Raw genomic sequence first — 18,975 nt, 5'->3', positions numbered from 1 at the left:
GGCCGCCCCCCCACTCCCCTCACGGCCGCCGAGGGCGGGAAACGCCTGCGGCCTTGGCCGCGCGGAGCCCCGGATGAGGAACCGTGGGATTGGGGAATTGGGGATCCGGGGAATCGGAGATTTGTGGGATTGGGGATTGTCCCAAATTATACGCAGGGACCGTCGATCCAAACCCTGGCCCTGCACAGACACCCCGACAATCCCCGAGAGCGTTGTCCAAGCACTGCTGGAGCTCTGGCAGCCTCGGGGCTGGGACCGTTCCCTGGGGATGTGCTCAGCAGCCTCTGGGAGAAGAACCTTCCCTCGATACCCAACCTAAACCCCTGACACAGCTCCAGCCATTCCCTGGATCCTGGCCCTGCTCCCAGAGCAGAGATCGGAGCTGCACCTGCACCGCCCTCGGCACCAGCTCAGACACCCCGACCCAAAAGAAAAGGACCGAGCATGGCACCAACTAGCATGGGAGGCAAGAGAATCATCACCAACGGAGTACTAATTAATAAGAGAACCATGTGACTTGTAGCCAATGAGCACCGATTCCTTTGTTTTCTAAAATGCATAAACAGTAAAAAGAATTGATAGTTGGGGTTCTTGGTTTGTGGCACACCACGGAGCAGGCAGGCTTCGCAACACTGGAATAAATAATTACTGTCTCTCTCCCTCTCTCGTCATTATCGGCTCACTTTGGGGACAACTCTGTTTCCACGTGTGTAAAAACCCGGTCAGCGGAGCGCGGCACGGACGCGTTCGGCGCTGTTTTGTCCCTTCGCAGGAGCCGTAGCGGGGGCGGCGGCGGGCGGGTTCCGGGAGGGCCGGAGCGCAGCGGAGCGGGCGCGATGGTGAGAACGGGGCGATCCCGGGAGCTCCTCGGGACCCCCACCCGGGACATCCCGGCACCCCCGGACAACACACCGGGACCTCCGGGCCGGCCGTGCCGGGGGAGAGAGGGCGGGAGGGCGGTCTCCAGCTGAGGCGAGGTCCCCAAGGGATGAGGGCCGGGCCGTCACTGCAGGAGCCCTGTTTATAATTTGTATTAATTTTATCGTAATCGCATTTTTTTTTAAAAAAAAATATTATTTAACGCTTCTTTCATAACATCGACAATTCATTAATTATTATTTGCCCGTTCATTTGGCTGTGTTTTCTCTTCTGTTGCTTCCTCTCGTTTAACATTGATCATGTTCCGCCCTGTTTCTCATCCCCTGCAATCAACTCCTTCATTCCAATCAGGCTGGGCACAGAGTAAGTCACTCCTTGGCTCTCGCTAACACCCGTGGTAAGGGCTCGTTCGTGTTGCTGCGTGTCACTGGCAGGTGGCTCGGATGAATTTAGGGGCTGTTGGGCAATCCGTGCTCCAGATCGCACCCAAATTCTTGGTAAAACCTAGGTGTTTTATTGTTTTTTGCCACTGCTTTAAGCTCTAGATACCTGTGGTGATGAAACACCCTGCAGTGCTGTTCATTTGGTTTGGTTACTGAGGCCAAGCTTTTCTGTAATGAATGGGAGCTGAAGTGTGATTTTTGGGGAAATGTGGAGCTGACATTTTGTTTCTGACATTTCAAGGGGAATGTGCTGAGTGCACACACTGCTGGCTCTGTGGGGTGTGTGAGTGGCAGGATAATTTTATTAAACATCAAATACATAACTGGTACTGCACACTTAAGTCCCTTAGAAAGCAGTAAGGCAATCTATCTATTGCCACTTATTAATCCAAATCACTGTTATCCACTTGTTACTCTTCAAAGACCATAAAAATGTCTTTTTTTTCCCTCCCTTCTCCTGTTTTAATTTTAAATTGATCACTCGTTGATTAAAAAGCTTTTGTATTGTTTTGCCAATATTTTTAACCATCCGTCTCCAGATGGCTTTGATGGTGGCACTGAGATGTTCTTAATCTGAAAAATAACCAAACCCTCAACTAATCAAAAATACTCCCCAAGTTCCCTCCACCTTTTTGAGGACTGTTAGCTTGAAGGTAACTGCGTGGCCTAAAAAACCACGAGGAAAAAAAAAATCTTTACAAATACGATTTCCTAGCCTAGTTATATTTGTATGTAGAAATAAATCTGGGCTGTGTCCTTTACAAACACACTTGGGGGTGTTATTTTAGGAACTGCCTCACTAACATGAAGTGGAATTTAAAAATCTCTTTAATATGGAGCCATTCTTTGATTTCCTAGGGCTGAGTGTCTCCAGATTCAGGATTTTCCCAGAGCAATGCCATAACATTCCCTGCTTTGTAGAGCTTCTCATGCCCTTTTTGCACAATTAATTTGCCCTGTGTTGCTTGCATTATTGCTTTATTTGCAGATTTAAAGCCTGTGCTGTTAAGCCATGGCCTTGCATCATCTCAGTCCTTAATTTTGAAGCCCCCACTACATTTTTATTCTGGCATCTGAAACTATAAATGTATAGAAGTGGTGACAGCAGCACTGTGCAGCGACCTGCATTGGCTTATCTGCAGTGCCCTGTTTGTATTTTAGTGGGTTTTTTTTAGCTTTATTCACTTTTTCAGTGGTTTCTGCAACGAGGGCTCTGAACACACTTCCTCTTCTGGTCAGCTATTAACACATGTTGCAAATTTTGCTGCTTTTCAAAAATATTTTGGGATTTTTTTTTAATAAGGGAAGAGAAGCTTGGATGAATGAATAGCTTTTTTTAAGAGAAATGGCTGCAGCTTAGCCAGGTCTGTGCCTGAAACGTGTTAGAGAGAAAAAAAACCCAGTGGGATAGTTTATGGTAGCTCCCAAATTTATGTAAAATACATCAGGTAATACAACAGCAGTGTGCTATCTTGCACTATTGGCTTTCAGCAACAGACCACAAATAATTCTTTAAATCTGTGTTTGTAAAGCCCCTTGTTTCCCATGGTACAGCAAAATTCCATCACCATTCCACCCTTAACTTTAGCAGCTTTTGGGTCCAGATGCCAAGCTGTGGCTCTGCAGAGGACACTGCAGTGCTGGCTGTGCCCTGACCCGTGTCTGTCACCCTCTCTCCCCTCCTTTCCCTGAAGTTGGTGCTGGTGCTGGGAGATCTCCACATCCCCCATCGCTGCAACAGCCTCCCGGCCAAGTTCAAAAAGCTGCTGGTGCCTGGCAAGATCCAACACATCCTGTGCACGGGGAACCTCTGCACCAAGGACACCTATGACTACCTCAAGACCCTGGCTGGGGATGTCCATGTTGTCAGAGGGGACTTTGATGAGGTAGTGTCTGGTTTTTTTTTTTTTTTTTTGAGGTATCTTTTACATTTTTTACGTTTGGTGTTCGTTCAAGTAAAAGCGGTGAAATGATTTCCTGAGCTCTCCCCTTCTTGGTGTTGCGTAAGGTTGGGTTTAAATATAAAACTGTCTTAATCTGGGTTTGGTTTATTTTCTTTATTTTTAGAACCTGAATTATCCCGAGCAGAAAGTTGTGACTGTTGGACAGTTCAAAATTGGGCTGATTCATGGCCACCAGGTGATCCCCTGGGGTGACATGGCCAGCCTGGCACTGCTCCAGAGGCAGTTTGATGTGGACATCCTCATTTCAGGACACACACACAAATTTGAGGCATTTGAACACGAAAATAAATTCTATATCAACCCAGGATCAGCTACAGGAGCCTACCATGCCTTAGAGAAGTAAGTGAATATTGGGGGGATTTTTTAATTTTTTGGTTTTGGGTAACAAAACTTAGCTACAAACTCCTGAGGGTTAATATTTCTGATTTAAATGTCAGGGAGAGGACAGTTAGAATTGCATAGTTCACACAGCTTGTACTTGCTCAATTTCCTGGACTGAAACATCAAATGCTCCCAGCCTCAGATCTCATGTGCTGTACTTAGAGAATCAATTCCCATTTTTCTTGAAGTGATTTCTGCTAAAGAGTGATAAAACACTAAGGGGGTTAGAGACACACAATCACTATGAATTCTTCCCTCTTTTTTCCAGCAACATCATTCCTTCATTTGTGCTGATGGACATCCAGGCTTCTACAGTAGTTACATATGTCTATCAACTAATTGGAGATGATGTGAAGGTAGAAAGAATTGAGTACAAGAAATCCTAAAAAGTGGTTTTGCTTATCTGGTATTTTTACCATCTCCTGAACTGCAAGTTCCAAAACTTGATTGCTCGTTTACAGCCCTGCACTGTCGCTAACAGCTAACAATGTAACTTGTCATGAATTTAAACAACCTGGTGTTTGCTTTTCTCTGTATGAATTGATTTGTAAAATATTCCATTAAGATAACGGTCTAAATACTGCTCCTTAATGTTGTAATAAACTCCACTTCATAGAAAAGCTGAGCTTGCTGAGGTGGTGCTGGGGAAGAATGCAGCAGTTGTGGTGGTTTGGTGTTCACCTTCTAAGGGATGCTTCTACAGGGCCTGAACAGACATGGAGTTTCTGGGTTTGCTCCAGAATCCAGTTTATATTTAATTTTCTCAGTTTAACATTCTTAACCAAGTCAAAGGAGTAAAATGGTGTGATAGACTCTGAGAGGATTACAATTACCTCGTAATTTCACTGTAGGAAGTTTGAGTCTGTCCCTGATCAAAGCAGTTTCAAATCTCCCTGTGCTTTCATGAATGATGATCTCATTAAATCTGTAGCCAGTGAGGAGAGGCTTTCCTTTATTTGTGGCTCACATCTGACATCCCATTTTTTGTGCACTTCATGCCCAAAAGCTATCAGTGATGTAATTCCACGGGACTCTTGAAGCTGCTGAAGATAAATATGGCTTGTTCATGAAACAGCACCCTGGGGCTCTTCTGTTCCCACAGCTGCAGGGACCTGGATGTATTTACCAGCTCTCCTTTCTCACAACTGCTGTAACTTTCCAACAAAACAGATTTTTTATCTTTTGCCTCCCACAGCAGAATGTTTAGTATGGGGGGAAGTTTCCTTGGCCTTTAGATGACGACTTTTCAATCAGCTGGAGCCCTTATTTCTGTGTCATGAGCTGACTAAAATAACTCATTCATACTCAAAATAAACCTGCTTTGCCCTGAACAAAAAGATATTTCAGGCTGGTGTCTCAAGAACCTCTGGCTAACTGCACTTCATGCAGTCAGAGCAAACTTGAAAAGAAAACCTTGGCACTTGATATTCAGGGAATTTATGGACTGGAATATCAATTTATTGACAAACTCATGATTAAGAGGTTTATAGAAGGGGCTAAAATTGATGCATGAGTTTATTTTTTTCAAATTTTTATTGTAAGGGCAAAATTGACACGTAAGTTTGTGAAGTTACACTTAAAATATTTTGTAGATAAATTTTATCTGAACCACAGCCCCTGGAGTTTTATTTATAAAGGTTTATCAGAGTGATGACAAGGTTCTGTTGTTGTGGATGACATCTGAGTGGTCCTGACAGCAGGCCTGAACATGGGGAAATACAGAAGTAAAAGAAATAAACTTTATTCCTTCCCAAAGTTAAAGTGCTGAGTATGAACTGATGACTGCAGACAGGAAATTCTGCTGTGAGTCTGAACTAGTTTTTGTGGGGGTGGAGAATGGAGGAGAAGCAGCCTAGAACAGCTGGAAAAGTGTGGAGGGGCTGTGGACACTCTTGGTAAAAGCTTTGGGGTTGGAGTCTGATGTTCTCTTGAGCAGTACAAGAGTTCTGAATGCACAGCCCCACCTCCTGCCAGGAGAAGGAGGAGGGAAAAGGGTAAATCTTCACCTAATTTATGGCATTTCCAGGACACAGGACCCCTCTGATCCATTCAGGTACATCTGGAAGGTCAAAGAACAACATTAATAGGGTTTAGGAAAATGGGATGGGATCCAGAACCTGGCAGAGTCCTTGGAAGTGATGCTTAGCATGGCAGATTTGGTTCAGGTACAATGAATTATTTGACTTAATGAAAGGATATATTATTATATACAATACATGTTACTAAAGTGGATCAGTTAAAAAGAATTTTTACAAGGGTGAAAGTCATTAGAGAAAAAGGAGAAAATACTGCCTGGGGTGCAGAAATGGTTTGTTTTACCTGCAGAAGATCAGATGCTGGGATGTCTGCCAGAGCAGGGTTTCCACATTTCTCTTGATACTCTTGAATTAAGGCTGTTGCATCATCAAGGCTGTAAGAGGCAAAAGCTGATCAACTTTGTCACATGAAGCTCTCTAAAAAGCCATGAATTTAGACAACAGAAGTAAAAAAAACAAAGTATGATCCTATAGCTTTGAAGTCAGATGGACCCTGTCATTTCCCAGCAGAGAAAACAAATCTGGCTTTTTCCCAGGGCTGCTATAAAATCAGTCTATTATAGAATTTAAATGTTTATTGGTTCCTGTCCCAGTTTGTGTGGGATAATCCCTGCAATCCCCAGAGCTTGGGCTCTGAGTGTGCCCAGGTGTTGTGAGTCCCCCACAGGTGAGTGGGGCCCAACCCAGGCCCCTTTGTGATTTAAGTGGAGCACGAGAGGTGCTTTTAATTCTTGAAGACTTTGTGGCAAAACCACTAATTTTCAAGTCTTCAGTACAGGGAGCTAATTTATATTTTTTTCTGAGTGTTCTCATTGCTGAAGCTGTGAGTCTGTAATGCCCTTGAGCTGGATCCACCTAAAGGTAAGGTCAAGGTTTTGATTCTTTCACACTGGTTCCTTCTATTTTAACTGCATTTGATGTGCTGTTAGTCCAGGCTTAACAGTCTGTTACTTGGTCTTGAATGGCTGTAAAACTCTCTCCTAGTGAGGTGAAATTTATTTCTTTATTTACTTAGCAATGCTTTAAAAAATCCTTGGAGACCAAGTGTTAGAAAACCTCCATGACTTCAAACAGAGGAAATTAAATAAGGGTTAGATTTAATTCCTGCAATTGCTACCAGTTACACCTTTTTTTTTTTTTAACCATTTATTAACTTACCAGTTACTTTTGACAAAATAATCCACCAGCTCTTTTATTCTGTGGGTGTTTATCAGGTGTTGCTTTAACAGTGGATAATATTTGGTTTTCCAGAACTGTTCATAGAGCTTCTCTTTGATGATACTGTCCAAAACCAAAGAGCTGATCTGTAGATTTAAGTTTTAGCAATGAGAAGTGTTAATATTTTAGACAAAAGAGATTTTACTTTTGAGTGGAAAGAGCTTATAGTTTTCATATTGGACTCTAGAGAATGGGTTTTTTTTCCTTTTTTTTTCCAAAGTGCTGTGAAATGGCAGATTTTAGGAAAACTGACCCCAGATTCAGAGAGAGAAACGATTTAGACTTGCCCATAGGGAGGCAGCTCAAGGCAAGGCAAAAGTGCAGATTCCTAAACCCTTTGGACTTTTAGCTTCAAGTACTTATTAAGAAAAAAAAAAAAAACAAAAACAAAAAACCAAAGGTGGTTCTGCTGCCCTCCAAACAGGGACAGCCCAGAACACAGCCCTGGGTATGTACAAGAAGTTTTTCAGTTGCTCAACATAGATAAAAATGCATTTCACAAGTATTTTACATTTTTTGAACAATATGTCAAGTAAGGCTGGACAAAATCAGAGGGGAGAGAAAAGGTCCTGTGAACACTTCTGTATTGAAAAAAGCCTCCAAGTCAAAGGGAAATGTAGAAAATTTAATTTATTTACCTGGGAAGCAAATGCTACCAGCTCTCCAGTGTCCATGTGTTCATCCAATTGTTCCAGCACAGTTTCTTTCTTACAGGTTGCTAACAAACCCTTGTGAAAATAAGTTACAAAACATGATTATTCTGTGGCTGATTAAAGCAGGAATTCTCCCCTCAGAACAAATACTTGATTTATTCAGAAATCTTTTGAAATTCTAGGTGCAAACACAGAATGATCAAACCAGGATCTGTGTGATTGGACTGAAGGTGTTGCTTTTAACTCTCAAATGGTGTTTTGCTGTAGCTGTTACAGGAATTTTTGTCTCATTGGCAGCAGGCTGAGTGTCTTAAGCTGTGATTTGGGGAAGCCTTTCTGAGTAGAACTTGAATGACTGGAAGTCTGAGAATTTAAGGTGCCTTTACTGGTCCCAGTTTGTTGGTGACAAATATGTGAACAGCCTCTAATGCTTCATCTGGGAGAACAATGCAGAGCAGAAATTAATGGAGACAGAAGAGAAAGGAAAATCTTAAGGTTCATGGATGGTGAGGAGGTGGCTTTAAGGCAGAAGGTTTCTATCAGAACCTGTGCATATCAAACACCTTTCTTGGAAGTCAGGAGCTTCCAACTCAACCCCCTCCAGGTGTAGGATTCAGTACTTTTCTTACAATCTGCTCTGGCTTGGGTTTAACTGGTTTTTTCCCCCCCCCCCCCCCATGTATTTGATGAGTGGGATCCCATAAAACATCCTCAAGTTCTCTAAAGGCAAAGTCAGATGATAAAGCTGCTGGGGATGACTGAACTTTTAAAAGAAAAAAGAAGAGGAAGTGTTCGTATGACCCCTTATAGAAGCCTTTGAGAGTGGCAAATGTTGAGCATTTATCAGCAGGGATGTGCTGAGGTTAACTGGAATTCACCTTTGACCTGCTCTTGTGAGCAGGACATGCTTAAGGACATTTTCCTTGCAGAGACAGGACACAAAACTTCTGATTTACCTGAATTTGCTGCTCTCTTCTCTCAGAGTGAGGAGTGACCAAGAGGCACCCCAGGGCAAAAGCTGGGAGGTCCAGCTGGGTGTATTGTTTAGCAATTCCAACAATATCCAGGTCAGCCAGGACAGGACACCTTCAGGAGATCAGGAGAGAAATTCTCAGCTGTGATTTCTTTAACTGGATGGCTCAGTGCTGTCAGTAAAACTCCCCTGAGATTTGGAAGTCAGGTAGAGCAACACATTTCTACCTCACATTAATTTCAGAAATGGCTAAACAAGTTGAAAGTTCACTGAATACAAATTCAGGAGGATTTTCTAGCCTGAAAAAACCCTCCAAAGCACATCTCCAGTTTCTCTAAGCAGTCTGTTTTGTGGGGAATCATTGGCCACACCTGCCCAGAGCAGAGCTTTGGTACAGATGTGTCTGCACAGTAGTGCAGGATCCCTCTCCAGATAATCTTTAGGGTCCCTCCCAACCCAAACCTATTCTATCTCTGAACTAACTTTGGTTCAAGTCAGGCTCTTTGAGCTCTGGTGGGTCTTTTGAGTAACTGTGGTGAATGAAATAATGAAACAAAGTGCTTTTTTACACTGCAAAGGCCATGCAGGTCTGTTTTATGCACAGAATGCTCAGGAGCAGTGTCAGCTCAGGACTGTGAACTCACCTGAGCAGGATCACAAAGCCCTCCCGGCACTCCTGGAGCTGTTTGGGACTCGGTGGACACGAGGCTGAGAAAGAAAGAAAGAAAAAGAACAATGTGTAGTAAATCTACAACCAAGTTACTCCAGGAGCAGGACAGGGAGGTAGAACCCTACCTGTGAGGAAAGGGGACAGGATCACGCTGCGCCAGGCTGGGCTGAAGCTGGGAATCTGATGGCAACAAAGTTTTGGTTTTTTTTTTTTCAAGTTACAGTCAAAACTAGGTGTAACCAGATTATAACACAGACACCCCAACCCACTGCACCTGGAAGAAGCCTGTCAGTATTCCTTTTTATTTATCCTGGATGAATTCTTCCCTAACATTGCTTTCCTTAGCTCAGAGTCTAAGATTCAGGCATATTCTGACTGATTCCATCCAATGTCTAGTGATGTATTGCACTGTCATAGAAATAACAGGAATTCAAAAATAATCTTTTCATGGCTGACACCTAAACACTCCAAATTCCTGTTAAGTGAAGAAAAAGAGGAGCCAGACAATATTTGCTTACCTCCCATAATGAAGGAATCCCAGTAATTGCAACCAAAACTCTTCTTAGATACTGAATCTGGAAATAAAAAATTCAAGTCCTTTGTTGTTTCTGAAGATTTGGCAATAATCTACAGAACTGCATTTAGCTTGTTTTATCTGCAGCATGCAAACTTAGAGTTTCTCAAGGTACCTGTGTTCCTTTGCCACCTATGGAAATTTGTTTGTAGTTTAGTAAATTAAATTATCAACCACGCTGCCAGGTACATCTGTTACCTCCTTAGGCTGCAGCAACTTTACATAATATCTGACAGCCACTGGCAGCATTCAGGATTTCCATCAACATAAATACATTTTAAGGGTCATGTATGTATGTACACACATGGAAACACATGTATACACAGTTTTTATATATTTGCACACAAGAATGTGCCTATTATGTTGTAAATTGATAATGATATGAAAAAAAATCAATTTATTACCATAGGATTTATTCTGAAAGACTTTTAAAAAATGTGAGATCAAAATTCCAATTCCTCAAATCTTCACCAGTTCAATATCTCAGTTCTCAAAAGTAGCCATGGTTTATAGTTTCTGTGTCTATCCTGTTCTTACAAATCACTGCATAAACCCACCCTTTTCCTCACCTTGCTGCAGGACCTTATCCTTAAAAATTCCTTACCAAATTGAAGGCCAGGAGTTTCTGTAGGAGGCCATTCCAGAGCTGGGGATCATAGACTTTGTACTCTAAACTCAGCTCTGTCACCAGTCTCACAGCCTGAAAGGGAGCAAGGACATGCTGCATTTTAACAGAAATTCATCATCTTCAAACCTTTCCAAGCCACTTCCAAAATTACTGTACACATGGGAGGAACAAAACGTAAACCACCTGAATGTGGTATTATATTTTCTAATTTTAGGAAGGGTAAAGCTTTTATCAGTCATTTCCAGAGTTCACTGAAGAAAATTGTTTAGACAAGCCTGTCTCTGTCAAGCTTTGCAGAGAGGTGTAAATTCACACACTGTGTAACAAAATTTACAAAGGGTTTAAAAATCCTACCCTGGTTTCATGACTGTGGTTCTTCCAGAGCCCTTTAATCATGCCTTCCTTAGGGCTCTTGTGGAATGATTCATAAGTGTATGGAATATTCAAGATCTCAAACTCTGCCAGATAAATGCAGCACTTCAGAAAATACCTGTGAAAATAACCCCCCAAAGCAGGAGTTAGGTGATGTTTGTATTTCAATCCACATATCTGTGCTCAGGATAACACTGAAAAGTGTCCTTCTGTTGCTTTAATATGTGAAAAATTCCTCTTACTTGACTTTCTCAATGGGTTTCTTGAAGAGTGATTCCACAGTGTTGGTATCTGCCAGGTAGAGCAAACACCTGAATGCTCTGGTCCTGTGAGCAAATGTCAGCTGAGTGTCACCAAAGGGCTGAGGGGGAAAACAGTCCCAAAGTCACAACAACTGGCTGAACAACTAGAAAAGATCATGCTAGGTGTATATAACCCTCTAGATTTTTAGATTTCAGACTATTAATACAGGCAAGAAAAATATTTGTGAGATACAGTATCACATATATAATTAAGTATGGAAAAACTGGAGGTTAAGGTTCTGCTGAAGCCAAGCACACTCTAGAAAATGTTTCATGAAGTTGTTTCAGATAATTTCAGCAATAAGTTTAGAAAACCCAGAGTTCAAGGATTGCTCTTGGGAGTTAATAGCAAAATCCAAGGAGAATCACAGTTTTAACCCAAAGGTTAGAAGGGCTCATACAAATCACAAACCATCCAAAACACCAAACCAGCAAAGGCCAAAAGTTGAAGCTCTTACAGTTCAGCAGACAACATTTGATTTTAATAAGAGATAAAAAGCTAAAACAAGAATTTAGCAACTCACAGATGTGTCAGCTGTTGTAATTGCAAAAAGCATTCTTGAACTGTAATCCATGGGGCGAGACTGGAGTAGGTAAATAACCCTGCAAAAATGGGTTTGTTTTTAATGCAGGTACAGCTACTGAAATACAACACATCAGCTGTCATTTAAATGTGAATATTTCACTGTCAAAAAGAGAGCAAGTTTAAGATATTCCAAAGATATGAAAAAGGAGGGGAAAGCCTCCAAAAAGCTACTCTTACATCTGTAAGTTATTGTCAATGGCATTTTGTGGTATAAATAAATATTGGATGAGTCAAAAGTGATGTCAGCAGAAAGCAATAATAAGAACAGTGAGCTCTGAATCACATACACACTGTTAGGTTTCTTCAAAAAGCCATTTTTTAAACTGGCAAGTTAAAAATAATTCACCATATTGCAGGTAAGACAACACACACACACCTTCGGAGTTCTTCATCCTCCTGTACATCTCCAAAGATTTCTTGGGTTTTCTTTAAAAAGAAATGAAAATTTAGATGAGTTTTCCACATTGTTTGGATAAATAGCTGGGTCAAATCCCTGCTAAAAGCAGTGTTTGATGAGGCTGATAGATTTACAACTGCTTTACCCCTTCAGGCTGGCTGCACCAAAGGGAAGATTTGAATCCCTACACAGAGAGAAGGAAAAGCATTTCCAATCCTTCTCACCACAGACATTGGTGTCTTTTTAGGAAGGCATTCCTAAATGTGGTGTTATTTTAGGAAGGTACTGAAATCTTAAATAGATTCATGAGTACTACAGAATATCTGTACAGAATAACCTGGTTTTTTTTGAACAAGTTGAGGGTGAAAAGCTCATATTTTACATAATTGGCCATTTTCCTTCAAACCCCAAAGTGATGACTTACCCCTGGGGGTGGTGTGCTTGGACACAGCCATTTAGCCAGCAGTTTGTCACAAATTTTGTTCATATCCAAGTTGTTAATCTCAGCAATCTCCTTAGCTGCCACATGGATATCTACAGGAAAAGATGCAGCCAATGTTATTTCCAAACCAGAATTGGGGGTTTTTAAAAGAGATTCTCTTTGCTCTTTTGAGCCTGGATGATGGAAAACTCACCTGGATAATTTCTGCCAGCTGGATTTTGGAATCTCTGGTCTATGCTGTGGTGTTCATACAGTAAAACAATCAGATTTGCTGGTTTCCCAATGGACTTTAGATGCTCCCCACTGTTCAAGTTATTTGTTATCAGGACATTTTCTGTTGCTGCTCTCTTATACTGGGCATGTAAGTTCTTCTGGAGGACTTCTGCTTTCCCATGTGGCTCATCCTTTAGCAAAACATCACAGTTTTACATAAAAAAAGCTTCTTTTACTCAAAAGCACAAGAAAAATCACCTTTTTACAGACTGGACAGCAGGATTTGCTCTTCAGAGCTGTCCCCATACCTGTACCCACAGGTATTTTTTCTGCAGAGAGGATTAACCACATTGCTCTAGCTAGGAAAGGTATTTTGAAAAAAATGGCAAACCTATGTTGTGAGAGAGCCAAATAAAATATATACAAGTAGGTAAAATTAAGAGATTTATAGGTAAAATGTAGAAGGAAAAAAAGATTAATATTAAACTTGTGGCTGCTCAAATTTCAGTTTAATTTTGGCATAGTTCTCTGTGATCATGTGACTAAGTACAGATAACTATTTAAGGTTCTTTGTGGCTCAACAACTCCATAGAAAGTTTGAGATTTATAATCAAAGCTGAGATTCTTATTCACCTTTCCCTGTGAAAGGAAACCATGTAAAAACAAGCCAGAGAATCAAGTCAAAGCACATTTTCTTTATATATAATCCTGCAAACAGCTAAAAAATCTTGGAACTGTAAGGAAGAATTAATAATGCTATTGATCAAAGCTGGAACAGATTCCACCTCGTTCTCCTGCAGCAAGAAAAATGCACACAACAGAAGAAAGAAGAAATTATTCTTCCCTAAAAACTGCTCATTTTTTGTCCAAGCTCCAAGGACACCAAGCCTGATTTTTGCAGGGTGTTTTGCAGGACAATGTTCCAGGACAGAGGGGATTCCTCTGGGGGGTCACATCCTCAAAAGTATTTCCCATATCAGGCTTGGTTATGGTACAATTTACACACCACTGCCCAAAACACCAAAAAATTAAAATACAAAGAGAAGTATTTTGTAATTTTTGTAGTAACTTCACAACAATCTGGCAAGCAGTTTCCATTACCTCAGCTGTAGTACTCTTCAGCCACTTCTCAGCCAGATAGAGACAGAATTTCAGTGCCTGGATATGGTCAGGACCTTTTTAATGATTTAAAAAAAAAAAAAAAAGGAAGGGAAAGTAAATAAATAAAGTTTTCATTAATCCTTCCCACACTGTATATTATATCCATTTTATTTTGAAAAAAATCAGAAGCTATTTAAAATATTAGGAGAACTTTTGTGTCTAAAGAGCAGAAAACATTTATTTGTATTCAAATAGCAGAGAAAGTGATTAAATGGGGCTGAAATATTGGTTCTTGGTGGAAAACTTGTCTGAAGGTGGCGTGAACATGGAGAAACTTTTGGCAGGACAGCAGAGCCAGGCTGGATGGGGCTTGGAGCAACCAGGTCTAGTGGAAGGTGTCCAGACCTTAAAGCCTTTCTATGATTCTACAAAAAGAGGGGGGAAAAGGATTTGATGGTGATGCTGTGATATCAACTGGATGTTTTCCTAACCTAATGTTCCCAACTGAATGCAGGAGACAAATTCATTTTTATTCTTCAACTTAGCTGGGTGTTATTCAGGATCAGTGAACAAATGTTTGCTCCCACCCTCACCCTGCTTGTCCCAAGCCTGTTCTCCCCCCCATGCCATTTGTAACCCACCTATGGGGAATTCCTGGGCAATCTTGTGAGCCATGGCCACAGCCCACTCTGGATTGACTATGGACAGCAAATAGGACTGAAGGGCCTGCACAGTTTTGATGGTTTCCTTGTTAACAATGGAGGTAGAGCCAGTGCTTCTCATTTCCAGTATTTTTGGCTTCAGTTTTTTTTCAAAGACATGTCGAACTGCAGACATGTGGAAGGTATCCAGGGAAACCTGGAAAAATGGTATAAAGTAGATTAAGAGTTGTTAGAGCTTCTACAGTGAGGCCAACATCATGCAAAAGATGGAAACTTCTTTTTTTTTGGGGTGCAGGGGAGTAATATTTAAATCAATTCCTTCAAGCTGTTACTTTACCTTCATTAGTTTGGAAATGAGAAGAAGGGTTGGGAAGGTTTCCTCACTGAGCTCTGCAGCTGAAAAGGAAAATTTGCCTGTGAGATCTCACAATTCACTGGCAGCTTCCTTTGTGAAATTAAACACTTTCAGTTTGTTGGTGGATGGGGACCTCCATTGGGAGAGAAAGGATCTGGTAATAATTATCCCCACTGGGCTGGGAAGTAGGATATGTTGATAAATTTTAGAAGTCCTAGGAAAGAATTTGAGGACAAACCCTGCTCTGTATTTATTATCTTAGCCCCTCTGGGCAGCAATCTGGGAGCACAAGAAGTGCTTGCAGAAGTAGTTGGGATGAAAACTGCATTAATGCAGCATTACAGTTAATACACAACATAAAGTGTGGCACTTTGAAGGTCAGAGATAGCAAAGTAGGGGAATTTGAGATCCTGAACTTACATATAATGTTCCAGAAACAGTGGGAAGTTCTGAAGAACAGCAGGTGAAAGGGCAGCCTGGTGTGAGCAGCTGGAGACAAAGGAATCATCTGCTCTAGAACATATTGGTGTTCCAGGTCCACTGGTGCAGAAATCCTTGTGTAAGATTTCAGATGTTTGAGGAGGCTCAAAGCCTAGGAGGGAAAAAAAAAAAAAGCCAAAAAAAACCAAATAAGAAAATAGAAATTGCTGAGAAATTACTAGAAATCACTTTTTAAAGGCTATTTTCTGAGGGAAAGATGTGTACATGGAATAATTAATTTCAACAGTGCTGAACAGCTTCATCAATAAACAGACAAAGCAGAATTGAGGTGCTATTAGCAAGGTCACACATCTGGACACACCTGGCTCAACTGGATGCTGGTGTTCTTCTCATCAGCACTTTGGATCACTTTCAGGACAATTTCCAGAGTTTCATAGTCATAAGGATCCAGCTGTTCAAAATAATCATCTGTTTTAGATCTTACATGCTTTGTCTTAGAAAAACATACAAGTGTGTTGATTTTTTTTCCCCAATTTTAATACCAATTACAGTTTCTTCAGTGTTGTGTTGATAGAACCATCATGACATAATTCTCTAAAATTATTAAATCCTAAATCCTAAAAAAGGGGATCAGGATTTTGCAGAAAGACCAAACAAGTGCTGAGAACAAAATAAAACAAACCCCCAAAACCCCAAAAACTCACTCTACAAAAACCCCAACCCTCCAAAATACAAAATCAAACCTCAAGCAAATAAAAAAATCCCAATATATCATTTTTAGCCCCTATTTTCAATGTAGAACTTTTCCAGTGTCCTTAGAAATTACTTTTTGTTTGATTTTCTGGCTGGTTAGTTTTTATGGGAAGTGGGGATGGAAGACTCCTGCCTCTCTTTTAAGAGAATTAGACATGTGGCTGCCATTTCTTTTGTAGAGAAGCAGAAAACTGAAACTTAGCATTTACAAGCTTGAAGAAAACTTGGAAAAACCACAACCTTTTCAGTTTCTGTGGAATTATTAATCTGTCATTCAAGTGACATGCAGCAATTATTAGATGTAGATTCCAGGGACGTGGCTGTGTTGTTTTTTTTTGTTTGTTTTGGCATTATTTTGCAATTTTTTTTTTTTTTTTTTACCTTGTACAATATTCCACTGAGACTCATGACCAGGTCTTTGGTGCTGTTCAGCAGAGGAATTATTTTTAGTGCTCTAGCCAGTAATGTGGAATGAGGTTGCTTCTCACTGCTTTCTGCAGAGTCATCTTCAACATCATTTGTGTTTGAATTCTGGAGCAGAAGGGTTTCAATGCAAAGCTGCAGTGCAGCATCACTGTCCAGCATGAAAGTGCTGGGAAAAAACAGAATATGATTTTTTTCTGCAAGCTTTGGTGTCATCAAGGAGATTCTTTCCTTATGAATAAATTAATCCAAGGGCAGGATGTATTCTGAATAGCTTTTTTTTTTTAAGAACAGTTTGCATTTTCTATTAATTAGGATTTATTTAAAGTAAAATAGATTACAGTGGCCATGGTTGTTTTTACAGCAATAGATTTAATGGAATCAGTACCTGCAGTAATTCAAGATGAGACTTGTGTCTACTTCTGGGTTTTGTACCAGCACTCTTATGAGTTCTTTCTTCCTTATTGGTGGCTGTCTAAACACAGTCTCAAAAGAAATCTGCAAATAAAAACACATTCATCTTCTCAAAAGAGTCTTTCAGAAATTATCAAGACTAATTCCTTATAAGTGAAACTTTGGCTTCTTTTAGTTTCAATCCAGACACTTTCAGAGCAGAAAAAAGCAGTGGATTTGTTTATTCCCCATGCCAAATAATACTGAAGAATTTAAATCTTCTTTTGAGCCCCCTCAATTATTGCATTTCCATTTCTGATTTTTATACAGACAAGCAGAATGAAAAATCAAAAACCCAACTCTGCTTACATTTGAATGGGCTGTCTAAAAACTCACACACCTCACATTATATTGCCAATATTAACTAATTAGTTAATAGAACCACTAAAATAAGTAAATAAATCAAAACTTACACCAAATTTACCAAGCTGGATACCCCATTCTGCATCAATAACCAGTTCCTGGAATTTTCTCTTTTCTTCTGCTTCACCATATTGGTCAGCAAGCTCTGCTCCCACCAGAGCTACTGCCTAGAAGGAAGGAGAAGGGAAGTGAATACAAGCCTAACAAATAATCTGAAAATCAGGAATCCTGAGGTCTAAATCCTTAGAGGAACTTCAAACAATTCATAAATGATCACAGAACTGTGTAAAATGAAAACAAACCTCAGAGAAGGTGCCAGGACTACCTCACCTCCTGAGCTGGCAGTTCAAAGCTGCTTTAAAATTTACTTTATCTGAAATATTTTCCTCACACTGCAGAAAGTAATACAAAAGGTACTTTTTAGGCATTTTCTCAGAATTTACTTTACTCTCCCTCCCCATTTCTTTACTTCCCATCTTCCTTTATATTTTGATAGATGTAATCAATCACTCATTCCATTCTTGAGAATTGCTTTCAGAGAACAACTAATCCAAAATATAACACAGATCTAAATTCTGATGGGACCTAAAATAAATAATTTCAAGGAATAAGTCACAATGAGGTTGAAAACCACATTAATATTGACAGCAACTTCCCACTGTGGTACAGAGGAAGCTCCTCTCCCAGGGCCCTAAATGAAGGATCTCTTAAACTTTCTCTGTTTGCTGAAGAAACTCAAGGCCTTGGGAATTTACCAAAACTTTTCTGTAATTCTGCCATGAATTGTTTGTGATCTCCCACAGCTTATTGAACATCTCTTCCTTGGGCAAAATGGTGCAATAGCCCAGGGCCAGGCTCTGATCGATGACACGAGAGTTAAACACCTGTGGTTTGGGAGGAAAAAATGATAAACTTTAGGAATTTCTTTAATTTCTTCAATAGGTCTCTTTGTATCAAGTGCAACACAGGAAAAATACTCCATAAGTTAAACATGTATTGTGTCTTTAAGTTAGGGAGGAAAAAGAATAAAAATGCATTTCAGGATTTAAAATTTAAAATCTGAATATCCTGAAGCCAGTCTGAAAGTGACTTCCCTCAGTCTAAGCTGCCTTAGAAGATGGCAAATTGCACATTTTGCACAGAGCTTCTTAAAAAATCCCCACATCTAGGAAAACTAAAACAAATCTACCAATCTAAAATAACTACCTGCAGATCCTAAAGGCTTTTACTGTCATTTGGGACCCTACAGGATGAGGCTCCCAATGTCCAGAACCTTCCAAGCTGAGCAAATTGAGCAGGAACAAAAAGCCACAGCCCACAAGGGGCTCCAAGACTCCTTGGAAAAGGCTGCTCAGGGAGGTGGTTCAGACACCACTGCTAAAGGTGTTTAAGGGTGTGGAGATGTGGTGCTCAGGACATGCTTTAGTGGTGAGCTTGGCTTTAGTTTAAGGGCTGGGCTCCACGACCTCAAGGGTCTTTCTCAACTGAAACAATTCCAGGTAGAGCAGAAGACAGTGGCTCCCTCACCCTTCCCAAGGGACTCTTACCTTGTGTAGTAAGTTCAGGACAGAGGTCCTGATTACTGAAGTGCTCCTCTCTTTCATAGCTACGAGGAAACTTCTGGTTTTAGTGAGGAGCAGATTGCTGTCATGTGGCTGTTATGAAGAAAACAGCATCTAATTAAAAATAAATT

The 18,975-nt window shown here is 40.6% G+C and overlaps 2 protein-coding genes across 2 annotated transcripts in view; one reads left to right on the top strand and one right to left on the bottom strand.

Moving 5' to 3' along the window:
- Positions 1-2,977: 2,977 nt before the first annotated feature.
- On the top strand, positions 2,978-4,920 carry VPS29 (VPS29 retromer complex component; the record flags this gene model as incomplete). Its single annotated transcript, XM_062504662.1, has 3 exons — positions 2,978-3,208; positions 3,390-3,625; positions 3,936-4,920. Coding segments are annotated over 3 exons (585 nt in total), but the record flags the coding sequence as incomplete, so codon positions are not given.
- A 257-nt stretch (positions 4,921-5,177) lies between these two features.
- Positions 5,178-18,975, bottom strand: part of KNTC1 (kinetochore associated 1) — a 31,003-nt gene continuing 17,205 nt past the window's right edge. The window contains exons 40-64 of the mRNA XM_062504092.1: positions 18,830-18,926; positions 18,038-18,166; positions 17,333-17,449; positions 16,855-16,964; positions 16,425-16,635; positions 15,652-15,741; positions 15,270-15,441; positions 14,832-14,890; positions 14,474-14,690; positions 13,833-13,906; positions 12,712-12,922; positions 12,501-12,610; positions 12,056-12,105; positions 11,618-11,696; positions 11,034-11,152; positions 10,774-10,909; positions 10,396-10,491; positions 9,736-9,792; positions 9,343-9,397; positions 9,192-9,255; positions 8,531-8,660; positions 7,560-7,649; positions 6,862-7,007; positions 5,987-6,077; positions 5,178-5,726 (exon numbers count right to left, since the gene is read on the bottom strand). Of these exons, the coding sequence (XP_062360076.1) occupies positions 5,679-5,726; positions 5,987-6,077; positions 6,862-7,007; positions 7,560-7,649; positions 8,531-8,660; positions 9,192-9,255; positions 9,343-9,397; positions 9,736-9,792; positions 10,396-10,491; positions 10,774-10,909; positions 11,034-11,152; positions 11,618-11,696; positions 12,056-12,105; positions 12,501-12,610; positions 12,712-12,922; positions 13,833-13,906; positions 14,474-14,690; positions 14,832-14,890; positions 15,270-15,441; positions 15,652-15,741; positions 16,425-16,635; positions 16,855-16,964; positions 17,333-17,449; positions 18,038-18,166; positions 18,830-18,926 (2,758 nt within the window). The 3' untranslated portion in view covers positions 5,178-5,678. The remainder of the gene's footprint in view (positions 5,727-5,986; positions 6,078-6,861; positions 7,008-7,559; positions 7,650-8,530; positions 8,661-9,191; positions 9,256-9,342; positions 9,398-9,735; positions 9,793-10,395; positions 10,492-10,773; positions 10,910-11,033; positions 11,153-11,617; positions 11,697-12,055; positions 12,106-12,500; positions 12,611-12,711; positions 12,923-13,832; positions 13,907-14,473; positions 14,691-14,831; positions 14,891-15,269; positions 15,442-15,651; positions 15,742-16,424; positions 16,636-16,854; positions 16,965-17,332; positions 17,450-18,037; positions 18,167-18,829; positions 18,927-18,975) is intronic.

Source organism: Cinclus cinclus, chromosome 17 (genome assembly GCF_963662255.1).
Source record: "Cinclus cinclus chromosome 17, bCinCin1.1, whole genome shotgun sequence".
In the NCBI taxonomy this organism is placed as follows: Eukaryota; Metazoa; Chordata; class Aves; order Passeriformes; family Cinclidae; genus Cinclus; species Cinclus cinclus.
The sequence above is the reverse complement of the archived record's forward strand: the minus strand, read 5'-3'. Positions and strand labels throughout refer to the sequence as shown.